Source organism: Teleopsis dalmanni, chromosome 1 (genome assembly GCF_002237135.1).
Source record: "Teleopsis dalmanni isolate 2A chromosome 1, ASM223713v2, whole genome shotgun sequence".
Lineage (NCBI taxonomy): Eukaryota > Metazoa > Arthropoda > Insecta > Diptera > Diopsidae > Teleopsis > Teleopsis dalmanni.
The window spans coordinates 65020481-65038579 of record NC_051846.1 but is presented as its reverse complement, the minus strand read 5'-3'; the positions used below and the strand labels follow the sequence as shown (position 1 = coordinate 65038579).

General features: G+C 26.7%; 2 protein-coding genes across 4 annotated transcripts in view; both read left to right on the top strand.

Annotated features, from left to right (window-relative positions):
* LOC119669834 (zinc transporter ZIP6) overlaps positions 1 to 2331 on the top strand; it is a 36098-nt gene extending 33767 nt beyond the window's left edge. The window contains exon 4 of the mRNA XM_038079864.1: positions 1197 to 2331. Coding sequence (XP_037935792.1) covers positions 1197 to 2194 — 998 coding nt within the window. The 3' untranslated portion in view covers positions 2195 to 2331. The remainder of the gene's footprint in view (positions 1 to 1196) is intronic.
* A 6242-nt stretch (positions 2332 to 8573) lies between these two features.
* LOC119672835 (CUGBP Elav-like family member 2) lies at positions 8574 to 14216 on the top strand. Of its 3 annotated transcripts, XR_005251957.1 has the most exons (7): positions 8574 to 8841; positions 9130 to 9311; positions 9476 to 9746; positions 11137 to 12369; positions 13310 to 13453; positions 13540 to 13653; positions 13777 to 13858. XR_005251957.1 is itself a non-coding variant. In XM_038083980.1 (6 exons), the coding sequence occupies exons 1-6, from the start codon at positions 8814 to 8816 to the stop codon at positions 14034 to 14036; spliced, it is 2091 nt and encodes a 696-aa protein (XP_037939908.1). In that variant the 5' UTR covers positions 8574 to 8813; the 3' UTR covers positions 14037 to 14216. The 3 variants fall into 3 exon arrangements, 2 of the variants coding, with proteins under 2 accessions (XP_037939908.1, XP_037939907.1); XM_038083980.1 differs by lacking the exon at positions 13540 to 13653 and having other exon boundaries at positions 11164 to 12369; positions 13777 to 14216; XM_038083979.1 differs by lacking the exon at positions 13540 to 13653 and having other exon boundaries at positions 13777 to 14216.
* Positions 14217 to 18099: the final 3883 nt, after the last annotated feature.

The following is an 18099-nucleotide window of genomic DNA, read 5'->3' as shown; positions in this document are numbered from 1 at the left end:
ACGCGACTGGTATCTCTCACGGATATGCACCATATATGGTAGAGACTGGGAAACGTGAACGACCCCCATTATTTCTTTTTCTTTTTTTGTTCTTTTAATAATAAAAATACTGCCCCGTAGTGCGAGCATAGTCAATGAAAAACTTGGTCGAACGATTTTCAGTGACTCTCCGGTCGACTAATTATTTCCGATTAAGAGAGTTTTGCAGTGACCGCAACAAATGGTAATCAGACGATACCTACATGGTCCAGGCTATATGGTGGATGCATTTAAACTTCCCCATTGTCATTATAATGGTATTGTGATAATGAAACACAATTATTTTGTGTAAATTAATTCTAGTCCCTTTTTTCATTGATTGTTGTTCAAACAATCGGGTTGTAAGTACTAACCGGGTCCGGCGTTCATCCTAAACAGCATATATTTTCCGATATGTTTCACTACTTTCCAAATCAATATATCTTTTCACAGAACTGCCTTTATATAAATATGTAGCCTGAAATGTTACCTTTCAAACACATGTTCATTTGATATATAGATCACTGTTGCCAGTTATATGAGTAAGATCTAATGGCAAAATACAGCGAATACTTTTTAGATCACCTAATATAATAATTAAAAAATATTTGAACCGGTTTCCTTATTGACCAGGAGACACCTATGCTAAAAAATTGGCATTCCCTTTTGAACAGAGATGCAGGAGGTTTAAGAAAAATAAGGCAACCGAACACTTTCTTTAGAAATAAGTAGCCATGTCAAGAGTTATGTCAAGAGATATAAGCCTATGAAAATCTACAAATAGATGAACCTGGGGAACATCCCAAAAGTAGATCTTATAAAAAAATTTGTATTATCAAACTATAAAAAAATCTATTGACACAATTAACGTTACCTCGTTGTTCTTTTGCTACCTCCGATCTCTACAATCTGCATTCTGGGTTACCAACACCTATGAATAATAAATTATGCACATTAAACTTTGTTATTCACTTGATTTGTTACGGTCAATATGGATTTTATGAATCTCCAAAATCTAAAAACAAAATTTTACATAAATATGGTTAGATGTTCCCTATCAACGATCTCTATATACGACAGTTACATTTTTCTACAATTCATACACTCATAAATATATTTTTAAATTCATTAAATACCTTCAATGAAATTAAAATTAATAAACAAATCTTCTCTTTCAGCTTGGATTTACGCCACTGGTTCCATATTCTTACTATCAGCTTGTGGTTTACTTGGAATATTATTGGTGCCACTCATGAAAACGGTAGCCTACCAGGAAATATTGAAATTTCTGATTGCTGTTGCTATTGGTACACTCAGTGGTGATGCACTAATGCACTTACTGCCACATGCCTTAGTTCAGGAACATGAACCTGCGGCAGCCACAGCACATGAGTCTGGAGAAGGTCATCATCATGATACTACAGCAGTTTTGCTATGTGGTTGTGCTTTCGCAACTGCAGTATTTATGTATATAATAGAAACAATCTTGCCAATACTGAAAGGAGAATCAGAAGGACATGGACACAGCCATGGTGGGCATGGACATAGTCACAGTCAAACCAAACCTCAAAAAGGCCAAAATGAGACTTCAACTACTGCCACAACAGAACAATCCACTACCGAACGTAAAGAAATAAAAGAAATTAATATGATGTTAAATGAAATGAAGAAGGATGAGAAATCTCCATCCAAACCACTAACGCCAGTTGCCTTCATGGTTGTTATTGGTGATGGTTTACACAATTTGACTGACGGTTTAGCAATTGGCGCAGCATTTGCCACAGATCCAGTGACAGGTATGGCAACGGCTTTTGCAGTGCTGTGTCATGAGCTGCCACATGAGCTGGGCGATTTTGCATTGCTGCTGCAAACTGGTGTCTCACTAAGACGTGCAGTCTGTCTGAATATTGTTAGTTCAGTATTGAGTTTTGTGGGCATGGCAATTGGTTTGCTGATAGCAAACTTGCATTCCAATATGACTCAATGGATTTATGCGGGTACAGCTGGTTCATTTCTGTACATCGCTTTTGCAGATCTGATACCTGCTATGGGCAGTGCACATGGCAAACCCAGTCTTAAGGATGCACTTATCACTGTACTTGGCATTATCACTGGTGGTTTAATCATGTTGGTTATCGCACTGAATGAGGATGACCTGGAAGTATTATTTAAATAAAATGTGTCAACCTATCGATACTGTATATAATAATTTAGTGTAAATAGTAAGAATGCTCAAGTTCGAGATTTAATTTAAAAATAAAACTTCTTAATTATTTTTAATTAAATTTCGTTATTAAATTATGTTTTATTATAGAAAATATTTTATTAGTTTAGGACTTTATAATTATTAGATTTATAGTTTGTAAATTTTTTAGTTGTAATATCGCGTATTTTATTGTTTAAAATAATTATGCATTTAAAATGAGTATTATATGTACGTATATTATATTATATATATGTAGTCTACTTCATGATATGTACATCGATATATGTACTTCCATATAAATAAATATATCACAAATTAAAACAAACAAATTTTTTAGTTTAACTACCGAAACAAATTAAGTTTGAATTTGTTGTAATTAAATTAGTTAATTTCAACAATTATATGAACTCAAGTCATAACCATTAAGTCATTAATTGATATAATTTAATGGCGAAATTTTTTTTTATTATTTTTAAACAATTTATATGTGTGTACGTCTAAAAGTCTCATGTTTCTTAAATTTATATACAATGATTTTCTGTTACTCGTATGCAACAACCCTAGGGAAATACAACAGAACCTTAAGAGGACTACGAAGAATATTAAGCAGATTCCTAAACCCGCCTACCTTTCACTCATAATAATTAAATGCTTCAATTTTTAGTTTCATTTGTGGACTGAACTCTATAAAAATAATTTCATCTGCTTAACATAATGCTCTATAAATGAACTTTATAGTTCATTTACGAAATGTAAATGCAATTTACTTTACTGATTTCAAGACTTTTTTATATAGATTATATGTTAGGTCTAAGGAACAACACATTTCATAAAAAAGAAGCTACTTGCTTTATTGGTTAAGATTTTTGGATCAATCAGAGCAAAACCTTATCAAGATTGAACATCCCTAATTCTTCGCAAAAGTCAGATTATAGTTTATTAAATTAGAATATCAGTAAGGTCTTAACCTCATTCGCATGGGCCGCTGCGTGGTTAGATATGAAATGTAAAGAAATTAATAACACACCCTACTAGAAAGGTTGGTTTGGTAGGGTAGGGTGAACAATTTCGAATATTTTTAGTAAATTTTCAGCGATTGGTATATATTATAATATAAATGATGTTTAATAGTTATTATATTTCTGGTAATTTAAACAGTACTATGGTTTATTTTCAGTTACGATTTGCAATTACCGTTACTTTTAAATATTGAACGGTTTATCAATTTTGCGTTAATATTGAGCAATCAATTGTATTACATCACTCAATAAGTCGTGTGACTGACATACAGATGGCGCTGCCATTGTCAAATCCATATGACGTTTATAAAGTACCAACCTTCAAAAGACTATGTGTAAAATTTCATGACTAGTCAATCATGATTAGTCAGAAAAAAAATGACAGCCATTAAAATGAAGATACTTTTATTATTTTCAAAACAATGGATTCAAAACATTTTCGTTTGTTTATGTATCATTGTTTCTTGATGAAAAAAAATACTGTACAAACTCGGCAATGGCTTCAAAAGTAATATCAGGACCCTGCTCCATCGAAAAGAGTCATTTGTTATTGATTTGCTGAATTTAAACGTGGTCGTAGAGACACCACGTTTAATGATGGTGAACGGCGTGGTCGTCCAATTGAGATGGTTACTCCAGAAAACATCAAAAAAGTCCAGAAATTGGTTATATCTGATCGTAAATTGAAATTCATGAGATAGCTGAGACCGTAAAGATATCAGCAGGCAGTGTGTTTACAATTATGCATGAACATTTGACCATGAGAAAGCTCTTTTCAAAGTGGGTTTACTCACAGTCGATCAAAATCCACAACGTGTTGATGACTTAGAGCAATGTTTGGCCATGTTTACACATACAAAATCACACTTTTTGCGTCGATATGTGACAATGAATGAAACATGGATCCATCACTTTACTCCTCAATCAAAACGATCATCATCTGAATGGACAGCAGCCGGTGAACCACGTCCGAAGCGTCCAAAGGCACAACAGTCACCTGGGAAGGTTATGGCTTCAGTGTTTTGGGATGCTCATGGTATAATCTTTATTGAATATCTCGAAAAGGGAAAAACTATCAATAGTAACTACTACACGGGATTACTGGATCCTTTGAAAGCAGTAATTGTAAAAAAACGACCGCATATGGCGAAGAAAAAAATTTTATTTTACCAAGACAATGCACCATGTCACAATTCAGTAAAAATAATGGCAAAATTGCACGAATTATACTTCGAATTGCTACTTGTATAGTCCAGATCTGGCCCTCAGCGACTACTGGCTATTCGCTGATCTTAAAAAAATGCTCGCCGGTACGAAATTCATCTCAAATGAAGAAGTAATTGCTGCAACTAAAGCCTATTTTGAGGTAAAAGACAAATCCTTCTACACTACGGCATCGAGAATTAGAGAAGCGTTGGAGTGATTGTATTGCCTTTGAAGGAGTTTATATTGAAAAGTGAAATTGATTTTTATGAGAAAAAAAATTTTTTTACTCATATACTCATAATTATAAAATTTTTTTGAACAATGATCGATTTCATCAGTTTTGCTAACTTTTGAGGCGATGCGCAAACGGAAGATATCAACTGATAATTTTTATTTTTTTACATTTTTCTACTCTATACTAGAGGCAACTTTTGCGCACTATTTTAAATAATTTTTATATAATTTTTTTCTTTTTGAATTAATATAAATGTCCTCGCATAAAATATTGGATTAGTGCCTCAAATGCATGCGTCAGTGGTAAACCCCAGCATACCCATAGTACGTTAAGACAAATGATATCTTAGGGACCTTAAGATTGATCCGATTAAAAAATACATAAAGAATAGAGCCCTGATTTTTTTTACGAAAACTGACAGGCTTACCAACACTGCGTTCTCAAATCTCAGAATGGTTACAGGGTCCTCGGGGAGGTATGCAGATCTGAGGTCAATTATTGCTTAGTCTGATAAAGTGATTAACAATAATCCAGAAAAGGCGTAGAGAGGGGTTTTGAAGAAACCTCGCAGTTAATAGAAAATAAAAGTGCTCAAGTGCACTGACTTAACTAGTCTGAACATAATAAATAAAAAATAATTATAATTTACTTTTTTTATAATTTCTAATTGGTAAAAAGGCTCAAGTAATATAAACTACTATATAGTAATAATAAAAACAAAAGAAAAATCAATTTATTTATAAGTTTTTTTTTCTTCACTTTAGCATTTTTATTAATAAGAAATAATTAAATTATTATTTTATTAATTTTAGAAATGAAAAAATATTATAATAAAAATGCAATTCCAATGAAATAATAAACATATTTTTTCTTAAAAATAGTCATTTTTCCAAAATTGAAAATCAATGAGGATTACTGGGTCATAACATGATTTCAAAATTCCATACAAAAAAAAAGCAAGAAAACACTACACGAAAAACCGTTGTATTATCTGGAATTTAGGATTGCAGACAGATTTACGGCGCCGATTTTCGAATTACAAAACAAAACAAAAACACTATTTTTCTCTCATATTTTTTTCCTTCTCTTTCTCAATTTATGCTTATTCGCTTGGAGAAATTTGTGAATGTTGAATTCGCCACAAATTTAAATACTTTTCGTTGCAAGAATGCATTAAGTTCCCGCCATATTAATATTGCTAATTAGTTTAAGTAGACTGAGTCTAAATAAATAAAAAAATTTAATAGCATGCAAATGCAATATATATTGTATATATATATATATATATATATATACAATTTTAAACTTTTAAACTAAAAATATTATTAGCCAAAAAAAAATTAAGAATAAAAAATATATACTACAATAGTTTATCTGTTTTAATAAACCATATAAATCACTTAAAAATAACTTATAAAATTGTTTTTAGTAAAGAGTCAAAACTTTCACGCCATTTGCATTCGCCTTTAATGTTACTTAAGGCTTTTAAAATTGATTTTAGGCTCTCGTGAACATCCTCCAAACCATTATGTCACCAATTTTAGTATAAAACATGGCTTTTACATTGCGTACACATTAGAGAAGTCATTAAGGCTTGTGTTTCAACTATCAGCTGATAATAACCTTAAAAGAATTTACATCTCTGTGCGAAAACGCTCTTAAAATTGATTTTAAAATCGGTTTTATAATAAAATTTTAGACTTAAATATAGCAAATATTCACAAAATAATCACTCTTGATGGTTAAAATTTTCTAATAGAAACGTTTATAGGGTAAATTGATTTTTTATCTGTAGTATTTTAAGTGTTAATGGATAATGAACATAAGTCAAAATAACTGAATTCTGTCTATTGAATTCGTATCTGTTCTATAAAATTAAGAATTATAACTTGAATTTATTTACAGTTTATTATATTATTATTAAAAATTTAGAGTTAAAGAGCTAAAGAGTCCTATTGTACCAGTTTCACTATTGAATACACAAAGCCCCTTTAAGCTTTGTGAATAAAGTCTAGAATCTAGAGAAGAGTTCTTAATCTGTTCTGGTTCCACAAATTCTGAGCGTTATTAAAGCTGGACAGTCATAAAGAATATGCATAGTTTCATCATCTTTGAGGCATAATCTGCATTCCGATTTAGCAGATAATTGTAGTTTATGGAGGTGATATATTAATCCATAATGAACTGTAAAGAAACCCATTAGCAACCTTAAATTACATTTTGAGTATTTATAGTTTATTAATAATAGAAATATTCAAACATTCTCTATAACTCGATGCAATTTTAAACAAATTTTTTGTATGAAAAAAATCAGGTTTGATCATTTTATTGGCATTTCATAAAATAACAGCTGATGCGGATGCTTATTGCTATAAAATATTTTACAAAATTTTTATAACTAACAATAACATGATATTTTATTATTTTGTTATAAATAAAGAAATATATAAATAAAATTCAAAAACAAAAAAACAATATAAAAAACAGCTGATATAAAATTTCAGTTGTAAACTTTTTTGGGATAGCATCCAAAATAGTTGTTGAGACATTTATCATTTTAACACTTTACTGAACTATATCTGAATATTCCAGTTATTTTGTTCAAATTAATCTTAAGTTCTTTTCTAAACCTTTTTAAAATTGATTGTATACAATTCCTATAAAACTAAATAGTTCGGTTTTAAAGCAATTCAGCATATATATATTAAGGTATTCACTACATTTACGCGAATCTTAAAATCACTTTTAAAATTAGTTTTTAGGACATTTTATGCAATGCTTAAAAGCGCTGTTTCTTACTAAAGTAATCTTAAAGTGCTTTTAATAAGTTAAAAGTGCTTTTAAGCAAAATTCAGTTTATGTGTGTTTACGCGACTATAAAAACGATTTTAAGAGGCTTAAAACAATTTTTAAGGTTCACTAGTTTCAACACATATAATAATCATATATCCGAAATTATAATCAGAATAGAATAGAAACATCGATTTATAAAGTTAAGATAGAGATAAATGTAAAGAACCTTACCTTTAAGGAAGAATTGTGGAAAAAGAATCTCTATTTGTTAAGCGGGTATTTGACATCATACTTAATGAGTTTCAAGTCTCATGTGTAATAGCAATACGCGCAGACGGAAGAAAATCAAAATATTTTGAAGTTTCTTCCAAGTTCCTCGTGTTTTTTCGTATACAATCGGACTTTTATGCAAATTTCATTCTATTTTGAGAGATGAAAGCGAAAACATCGTTTAAATGCACGCATGATCTTATTTTGTAGTATATTTGTTGTGTTTTTTGTTTTTGCTGAGGGTTGGCCAAAATAATAGGTCTATTCCACGAGCTAGTCAAACTCAAGTAAAGTTTGAACTAAGAGTGTAACACAAATAAAATGCCAAATTACGCTCTTTACACAGATTTTTATTTAACAACGTTGTGTAAACTCTACTGAGAACACCAGTGCCGCGCAAATAAGCAACACAAAAATTTAAATTGAAACCAAAACAGCTGATTCACATATCAACACAAATTTTACTTGAAATAAAATATATGAGAAAAGTCTGTTACACGAGTAGTTCGTGAAACAGATCTATTATCGGCAGTGCATGATGTGTAGTAGCGAGTAACATTCCACTAAGTTATAGCACCAAATACGATGTCTAATACTCGTTTTAGGGAGAGCAATCTTTCATTTGTATTTAATGATGAATAAATTGTAAAATTTATTTAAATTTATATTTAATATATATCAGTATAGTATATATCACTATATACAGCAATAATATCTATAATTGAATAATTAATCATATCACTCATAATTTTTGTATGTAGAAAACTTTTAAGCATGCTGAGCATTTTTTTTCAATATGGCAATGATCAATTGTGAATTCGCCGCACCGAGGAGAAAATTGAAATATCCTACTCACCAAAAGCGAACACTACTATCGTATCCCATTTTTCATATGGCGCGTATTCAGTATTCAATTTTTTTGTGTAATTCTGCGAACTGGACGATTTCATAGGAAGAAAAAAATAGTGGCGACAATGAGTCGTAGATCAAATATTTGTGAATTGTGAAGATTAGAAGCTGTTGGATTTCAGTTTCGCAAAGGAGTTAAGCGAGTTAAGTTGGGAAAATGGAATCTAATTCTGAAAGTGTTAGAAGTAAGATATTTAGATAAAAGATTTGTAATAATTGATATTAAAGTTTAGTTTAACTGTGTTTTAAAATACTGAAGTTAAAATTGCTTTAGATCGCAGCCTAAATTTTAAAAAATTGTATTGTTTTGGTTTTTAAGTGATTAAAAGTGCTTGAAAATTTTTTAAAACTTTTACATATAAATGTCTTACTAGCTCTTAATAGATGTTAAATCTTTGATTTTTAGATAGACTATAAATTTTAAAATACACAATTATTTATTTACTGAATAATTTTTTGTAATATATTTTCAGAACGCAAGCTCTTTGTGGGTAAGCTGAATAGGGCAATTACGGATTATGAGTTACATAAATTCTTTAAAATTTATGGTCCGATCGAGAATTGCACAGTACTGGTTGATGAGAACGGTAGAAGTAAATGTTGTGCTTTCGTGACGTTCACTACTTCTGAGACAGCTGTGAATGCATTAAATAGGGTAACGATTTTCTTCCTACATTTTTGAAAGCTTTAATAATTCTAAAACTTAAACTCTTCATAAAATAATTTATTTGTAAAGATGGGTTTTCTTTTTATTGTTTGAATTTTCATATGTGTTAACATTGAAAATAATATATTTATAAATATTTTTAAAAATTTTAGATATTTACTGAAGGGAGAACCATGAAAGGTTGTCCTACGCCTATGATCATTAAATTTGCAGATACTTTGTTGGAGAAACAGCAAAAGAAACTGCATAAGTATAAGGCGAATCTCTTCAGTTTGATAATGAACAGAATCGGCGATGTTAATAACACATCGACACGAAAGCCTTTATTGCCCGACTCATCAATATTTACAAGCCAACATGCAGACGTCAAAGCAAAATTACCACCACCAAAATGTCCAACTCTAGGAAATCAATTTTCACAAGGTATTTATGCACATTTTATTTATATAAAATTATATACCTCTAGGAATATTGTAATATATATATATACTTGTGAATATCATTTATTAACATGTGTATATTTTTGTGAATATATAATTATAACAATAAAAACATGCCTATTTCAATTAACGTTCATTCATATATATATAATTAAGCATTCATATATATATAAATTATAAATATATTTATATATATATTTAAATATAAATATATTTAAATATATTATATATATTTAAATATAAATATAATTTAAATATATTAATATATTTTATATATATATTAAATATAAATATATTATATATATTTAATATAAATATATTTATATATATATTATTATTAAATATATATTTATATATATATTTAAATATAAAATATATCTATATATATATTTAAATATAATATATTTATATATATATTTAAATATAAATATATTTATATATATATTTAAATATAAATATATTTATATATATATTTAAATATAAATATTTATATATATATTTAAATATAAATATATTTATATATATATTAAATATAAATATATTATATATATATTTAAATATAAATATATTTATATATATATTAAATATAAATATATTTTATATATATATTTAATATAAATATATTTATATATATATTTAAGTAATAAATATATTTGTATATATTTTTAATATATATTTAAATATAAATATATTTGTATATTATTTATATATATATTTAAATATATATATTATATATATATTTAAATATAAATATATTTATATACACTTAATACATAAAATATTTTATATATATTTACATATTAAAATATAATATTCATATATGAAATTATTTATACATATATAATTTATTTTTCATATTTATATTTATTTATTTTATATTTATATTTATATTTATAAAAATTCAATTAATCAAAATAAAAAAAAAAATTGATTATAATGATTATATTACATTAATATTTTTCGTATACAAATAATGTCTTTATACATAATTTTCAAATGCTTCTATTTTATGTTCCATTTTATATTAATAATAATGATAATAATTTTAATATAAAATTAGTTCTATATATGAATATTTTTATGTTCTAATATTGTATGGATATGACAACTAATAAGAAAGTTTTTTTAAATAAATGTTTTTTTTTTTTTTTCTATATAAAAATTTTTATATGTAAAAAATTTTTAGTTAATAATTTTTATATAATAATTTTTATATAATAATTTTATATAATAATTTTTATATAATATTTTTATATAATAATTTTATATAATAATTTTTATATAATAATTTTTATATAATAATTTTATATAATATTTTATATAATAATTTATTTAATATAATTATTTATTTTATATAATAATTTTATTTTAAGAATATAATTATGTAACTGTAACAACAGATGTTAATGCTGCAACTAATGATGTCACAACAACTAATAGTGCTAATACAGCTTTTAAAGAGCTTGGAGTTAGTGGTGCTATTGCAACTAGTGGTGCTATTGCAACTAGTGGTGCCATTGTAACTAATGGTGGCATTGTAACTAATGGTGGCATTGTAACTAATGGTGGCATTCCCACTAATGGTACTATTGGAGTTAATACTAATTTTGGATCTATTGGTGATATTGCAGCTAATAAAGGTTTTGGATGTAATGATGCTATTGCATCGAATAAACGTTTTAAAACTAATAATGCTATTGGAACTAATAGTACATTTGCAACTAATGGTTCTATCGCAACTAATGATGCCATTAAAACTAACGGTTTCATTCCAACTTACAGTCCTATTGCAGATAATAGATGTTTTGGAGCAAATGAATATATTGCAAGTAATGGTGCCATTCCAACCAATGGTTTCATTACAACCTATGGTGCTATTGGTGTAGGTAATAGATGTTTTGGAGCTTATGATTCTATTGCAACTAATGGTGGCATTGCAACAAATAATGTTATTACAACTAATGGTACTATGGGAGTTAATACAAATTTTGGATCTAATGGCGCTATTGCAGCTAAAAAAGGTTTTCGATGTAATGATGCTATTGCAACTAATAAACGTTTTAGAGCTAATAATGATATTAGAAATAATGGTGCTAATGCAACTAATGGTGGCCTTTTAACTAATGGAGCTAGTGGTATCATTGCAACTAATAAGGGTTTTGGGTCTTTTGATGCTATTGGAGCAAATGCAAATTTTGAATCTAATGGTGCTATTGCAGCTAATGTAGCTTTTAGAGCTGATGTTGCTACCGCAGCTTATAAAGCTTTTGAATCTAATCTTTCTATTGCAGCTAATAATCCGTTTGGAATTAAAAATGTTGCTGAAACTAATACACCTCATAGAATTAATGGTGTTAATACTGCTAATAATGCTTTTGGACCTTTTTCTGCTACAGCAGCTAATAAAGCTTTTGGAACTAATGATACTACTGCAACTTATAATGCTATGTTAGATGATGGTGCTGCTTTTCACTCGTTGACAAATGTACAAAAGTTAGCCAAGATTTCACCATTATCTAATATAGTTTTAACTCAATTAGCATCAAATCCTTATGTTTCACAAATCATAAATGCTCATCCTGAGTGCTCCATAAATGCTTCACAATGTAAGTCAAATTTTAATACATATTATCATATCCATATTTCCCTAGTACCAATTAAATTTTATATAATTTTTAACTATATACGTATATTATCAACTGCTCTATGATTGCATATGCAAAACATATATATGATTACATGAACAAAACAAATAAATAGATCGGTTAAGTTAGTGTATAAAATATACAAAACCGATCAATATAATCAAAATTTTGTTTTATATATTTTTACTACCTAGAGATTTCTAAGTTCATATCGGTACTTTTTGTACAACTAGTTTTATCTTTAGAAGCCTCAACATTTGTTTTAAAGATAATTCCCAGATGTGTGAACACAAATGTACGTTCATTGTGCACGAGTCATGAGTGTCGTTGCCTATGAAATATATGATTTTGTCATCAGATTGAAATTTTCCTGAACTTGGCCAGAATATTTCGCTCACACCTAAGATATCAATGTTGAGCCTTTTCATTTCTCTGATGGTGTTGGCCAATTTACCTGCTTCATAGAGGCTTCTCACATACTACATTGCAATTTTGTTTTTTCGTTTTACCTCCGGCGATTCTTAGCACCTTTCTTTTTGCCAGATACTGAGGGAGGTTGATATCTTGTTAATACAATTGTAAAATGCCAATAAGAAGAAGAAGTATATATATATTTTTTTTCTATTTTGAAATGTTTCGGTTGGATCATTGATTATATTTTTGGATCATTGATTCGATTTATGGATCATTGATTATATTTTTGGATCATTGATTCGATTTTTGGATCATTGTTTCGATTTTTGAATCATTGATTCGATTTTTGGATCATTGTTTCGGTTTTTGGATCATTGTTTCGATTTTTGGATCATTGATTCAATTTTTAAATCATTGAAGTAATATGATACGTATAAAATTACCAAAATATTTCATTTATTTATATTTCTCTGTTTCAATATTCCAGGTAACAATTCCAATTATTTGAATTCTAATATACAATCAAACGTCGACATACTGTTTGAAGCTAAATTCAAGCAAACACCTCTAAATAATATATCATTACGTACTGCACAAATAGCGGCTGCGGTAGCGGGTAAAGATGTTGGGGGTAAGTAAGAGATAAAAGTGCTAAAAATCATTATTATTTATCTATAAAAATTTTTCTAAGTTCTCCTTATATTAATTATTTTTAAGTTTAAAAAACTTATGTTTTTTTTACCCAAAATTTACTGAGATCGGGAATCTATTGAATAGTAAGGGTGGGATATTGACGAATTCGAATAAGGAGTTAAATAAGTTAGTAAATTGGTAAGACTGAAAAATCAACCATAAGACACGTCGTGTAATCTGTTATTTATTCAATAAATTTATTTAAGAATTAGAAAAATATCTATAAAAAAATAATATTTGTTCATATCTTATTTACAACAGGTCCAGAGGGCTGTAATCTATTCGTATATTACTTACCAGAAGTAATTAACGATATGGATTTAGCATTAATGTTCATACCGTTTGGCAATATTATTTCAGCTAAAATTTTTATTGATAAATCAACCAATATGTCTAAATGTTTTGGTTTTGTGTCCTACGATAATCCAATTTCAGCGCAATTGGCTATAATAGTTATGGACTGCTTTCAGATAGGTGGCAAACGTCTTAAGGTGACGCTGAAGAAATCAAAAACAATTTAAATAATTCTTTAATGAAAAGTTTGATGCTGATGCTGATGGTACTAATTACCAGATTAACTAATAGATAGTTCCACTACTAGTGAATCTGCAAGAAGCAACATCTGTAAAATATATATTCATCGACGGGAAAATGACTACAATAACAAGTTTAATTTCTTATATGGAAATTAACTTCAAATTTTGTTCAGATATAATTATTATTATAAGCTTATTTGTTTTATTATGTTTTTTAATATATTTTCAAATACTTTTCAAGAACTAAGATACTATTTAAAGAAGTACGAATATTCGTTAGTTTTTTCATTGTATCATTACTTAGTAAATGTTCTATGTATTTTTGCAAGTCTTGTCTGGAAAAATATTTCTATTTTGTTGAATACCAAAACCCACATAATTATTATGTTAACTTCATTTTATTTTTTATTTATTATTATTATATTTTCAAGATATTATTTGTTACTTCTTCGATAAAGCATATTCTCGGCCCCCCTTATTTATCCGCGAAAAGCATTGTTTTTTAAAATGCGAGACCATATTGGGTATACGTTTGTATGACACAAATTGTTTTTTTAATGTTATGTAATAAATTATGTAACTTATTTAATATTTATAAATGGATTATTTATTATTATAATTTAATTAATATATATTTAATAGTTATGATTTATTTATTATTAATAATAACATATTATCTTATTTTTTATAATATTGCCTTTTCATATTTTAATATTGCCTTTCAATAATTATTTTTATTTCATTTTCTTATAATTTTAAATTATTTTCGGTTACTCGATATTGTAAACTCTTAATTTTATTTATAAAAACATAACATAATTTATAGTTTCTAAAGTTTTTTTCTTAAATATATATAATATACTATAGCAGTATTTCTCTGCTATAATTCGACATAAGTTTTTGTACATATGTGACCAAATATACGATAATTGGAAATAAATCTTAATTTAATTGCCTATTTTAATTTTTAATCTAATATCGAAATACGTTTTTAAGTTAACGATAAATTAAAGTACGAGTTCGGATCTAGTCTTGAAATATATTACTATATGTAGTTAATACGTTTAATATACAACAAATGTAGTAAATTTAATATTATTCACTTTTTTTCTGTATTTTTTTATCTTTATGTAATTTTTTGTTTTAATTCTTTTTATTTTTTGTTTTAATTCTTTTTATTTTTTGTTATTCAATTTTTCATTTATTTAAAATTTTTTTTTTTAGTTTATTCTTTAAATTTTTTTTGTTTAACTTGTTTTATTTTGTTTGTTATACTGTTTTTGTTTTATTTTATTTCATTTTTTGTTTTATTCTATTTTTTATTTTATTTAACTTTTTTCCTATTTTTATTTTATTTTTTTTATTATTATTTTTTTTTTATTTTTTTTATTATTATTTTTTTTTTAATTTTTAATTGTTTTTTATTAATTTTTAATTGTTTTTATTAATTTTTAATTGTTTTTTTTTTTATTAATTTTTAATTGTGTTTTATATTAATTTTTAATTGTGTTTTTTATTAATTTTTGATTGTTTTTTTTTTATTATTAATTTTTAATTGTTTTTATTTTATTCAACGTTTTGTATTATATTGTTTGTTTTTTATATAAATTTTTTTTTTTTTATTTTTAATACTTTTTTTTTATGTATATTTATTTTATTTATATTTTTATTTTATTATGTTTTTTTACATATATGATATATATTCTAAGTTTTTGTTTTATTTTGTTATAATATAGTTTTGATTTCTATTTTTGTTGTATTTTTTATATTTTTGTTATATTGTTTATAATTCTTTTATATTTTTTTGACACAAAATTTTTTAACATTTTTTATCATATGTACAAAAACACATAAAATTAGACACTTATTGTCGAATTAACCATAGTTATGCACATGGATAGAAAAATAAAATAAAATATATTTATTAACAAAGAAAAATTATGAAATGAGCAAGAAGAATTGGCAATAAAATTTAAAAAAAATAAAAATAGTAATGAAATTTAATCTAAATTAAAAAATTAATTAAAATTATTATATATTATTTATACATTTAAGGTGCAAAATTGAACACCTATAAAATCAAATATTTTGCTTAACAATAGTATATTTTTGGTTAACCATATTAATAGTAATATTAAGTAAAAGAAAATAAATTTGCTTAGTAAAAAATAAAAAATAACATAAATATGTTATTTTTCTTAAATTTTCAAAATATATAATTTTTCTTTAATTTTAAAAAATTGAATACTTAAAAACATTACATATTAAACAACGAGCTGCTTAGTAAGGCATTGTAATCTTTATAGTTTAGTATTTAAAATTTTTTGTTTCTTATAAGTTTTTTTATAATAAAACTAGATAACCCGACAAACGTTGTTTTGCCTTATAAATTATTTCTAGTTTCTAGATAAATTCTAGTGTAGACAAAAAGTAACAACTTACTTATTATAAGTGTGTAAGTATGTGGTATATGCATGAAATAGGCATGGAGCGCTATGAACGCGAAAGGAAAATAAAAATAACAAACGCCAAACAATATTATTTTTAAGTTATTATAGTTTATTTATTAAATTATTAATTTAAAATCAATAGATTTGTATGATACCAAGTTCCCTGGCAACAACTGTTGTATCTTCAAATTTAAATTGTCTTGGATTGACTGTAAATAATAATAATAATGATAATGGGCCAGTAACATTAACCAACAACAGTCGAAGATAAAAGCACTCAGTGTGTCTTGGATTAACTGTAAATAAGCGTTCGATTTAAATAAATTGAGACATGCATCAACTGGTGAAACTTGCTTGCGGGGCATCCATTTTTTTGTTTGAGCCCATGTGAAATAGCGTGGTACTTGTGAATAGAGTAATGTTCTTGCAAAGGCACCAAAATCATCCGTACTATTACACAATTCAAAAAAATCCAGTGAGTGTAGATTTAGGTGGATTTGTACCACGATCAATCACTGTCTCGTTCGTGAAAAATACACGCTGACCATTTTCAAGATGGACGGCTACCTGAACAGCTGCTGGATCCCGTTCATGAATTAGAAAGCCGAAGATACGCCAAGCAGCTTCATTGGAGGTGATGTACCGACCAATTTGGTAGAGCGTAATTTCACCGTTTTTGTTCATTGGAGGAGCATTTACATTAGTATTTTCTACTCTAAACACAGCCATACCACCGCCTTTATGGACATACTTATATATTTGATGCTCTTCACAGAACTGCAAAACTCAACATTAATATAAGCATTGTATGTCTTGCTTAGCAGAGGCGAATACGTTACCACCCGCCATTGTCCCCCATTATCGGGATTTCTTCGACGATATATTGGATATCCGTCGGTATTTGTTATAGTATCATTAGTGAAATCTTTAGAAAAATTTTTAGTACATTTTCCATCTGCCATGCAAGCCGAAGACGAAGAACGAAGTCGATGTAAATGCTCGATGTACTTGTTGGCGTAGTTACATAAAATATTAAGAAAAAATTTTTCTTTTTCAAAAATATAAACAAAATTTATGTCAAAAAAATAAAAAATTTTTTGTTAAGCACTAAGGATATTTTTACTGGGTAGGGACTCCCTAATCACTTTAGCGGTATGAAAAATAGATAGTAGCCGATTCTCAGACCTACTGAATACGCATATAAAATTTGGTAAAAATCGGTAAAGCCGTTTCGGAGGAGTACGGTAACTAACATTTTTACAATGTTAATTTTATATATAAGATTTATATCATTATTTTTAAACGATAAAAAATATATTTGATCATTTTTGTAAATATTAATTTTTTTTTATTATTAACTTTTTTTTATTATTAATTTTTTTTTTATTATTAATTTTTTTTTTTATTATTAATTTTTTTTTTATTATTAATTTTTTTTTTATTATTAATTTTGAAAACGTTTTTCTAATAACGATTATTTAAAATTTTTTTTTTTATTTGGTTTTTGTTTTTTGATTTTATTTTTTTTGTTTTTTGTTTTTATTTATTTTGTTTTTTGTTTTTATTTATTTTGTTTTTTGTTTTTATTTATTTTGTTT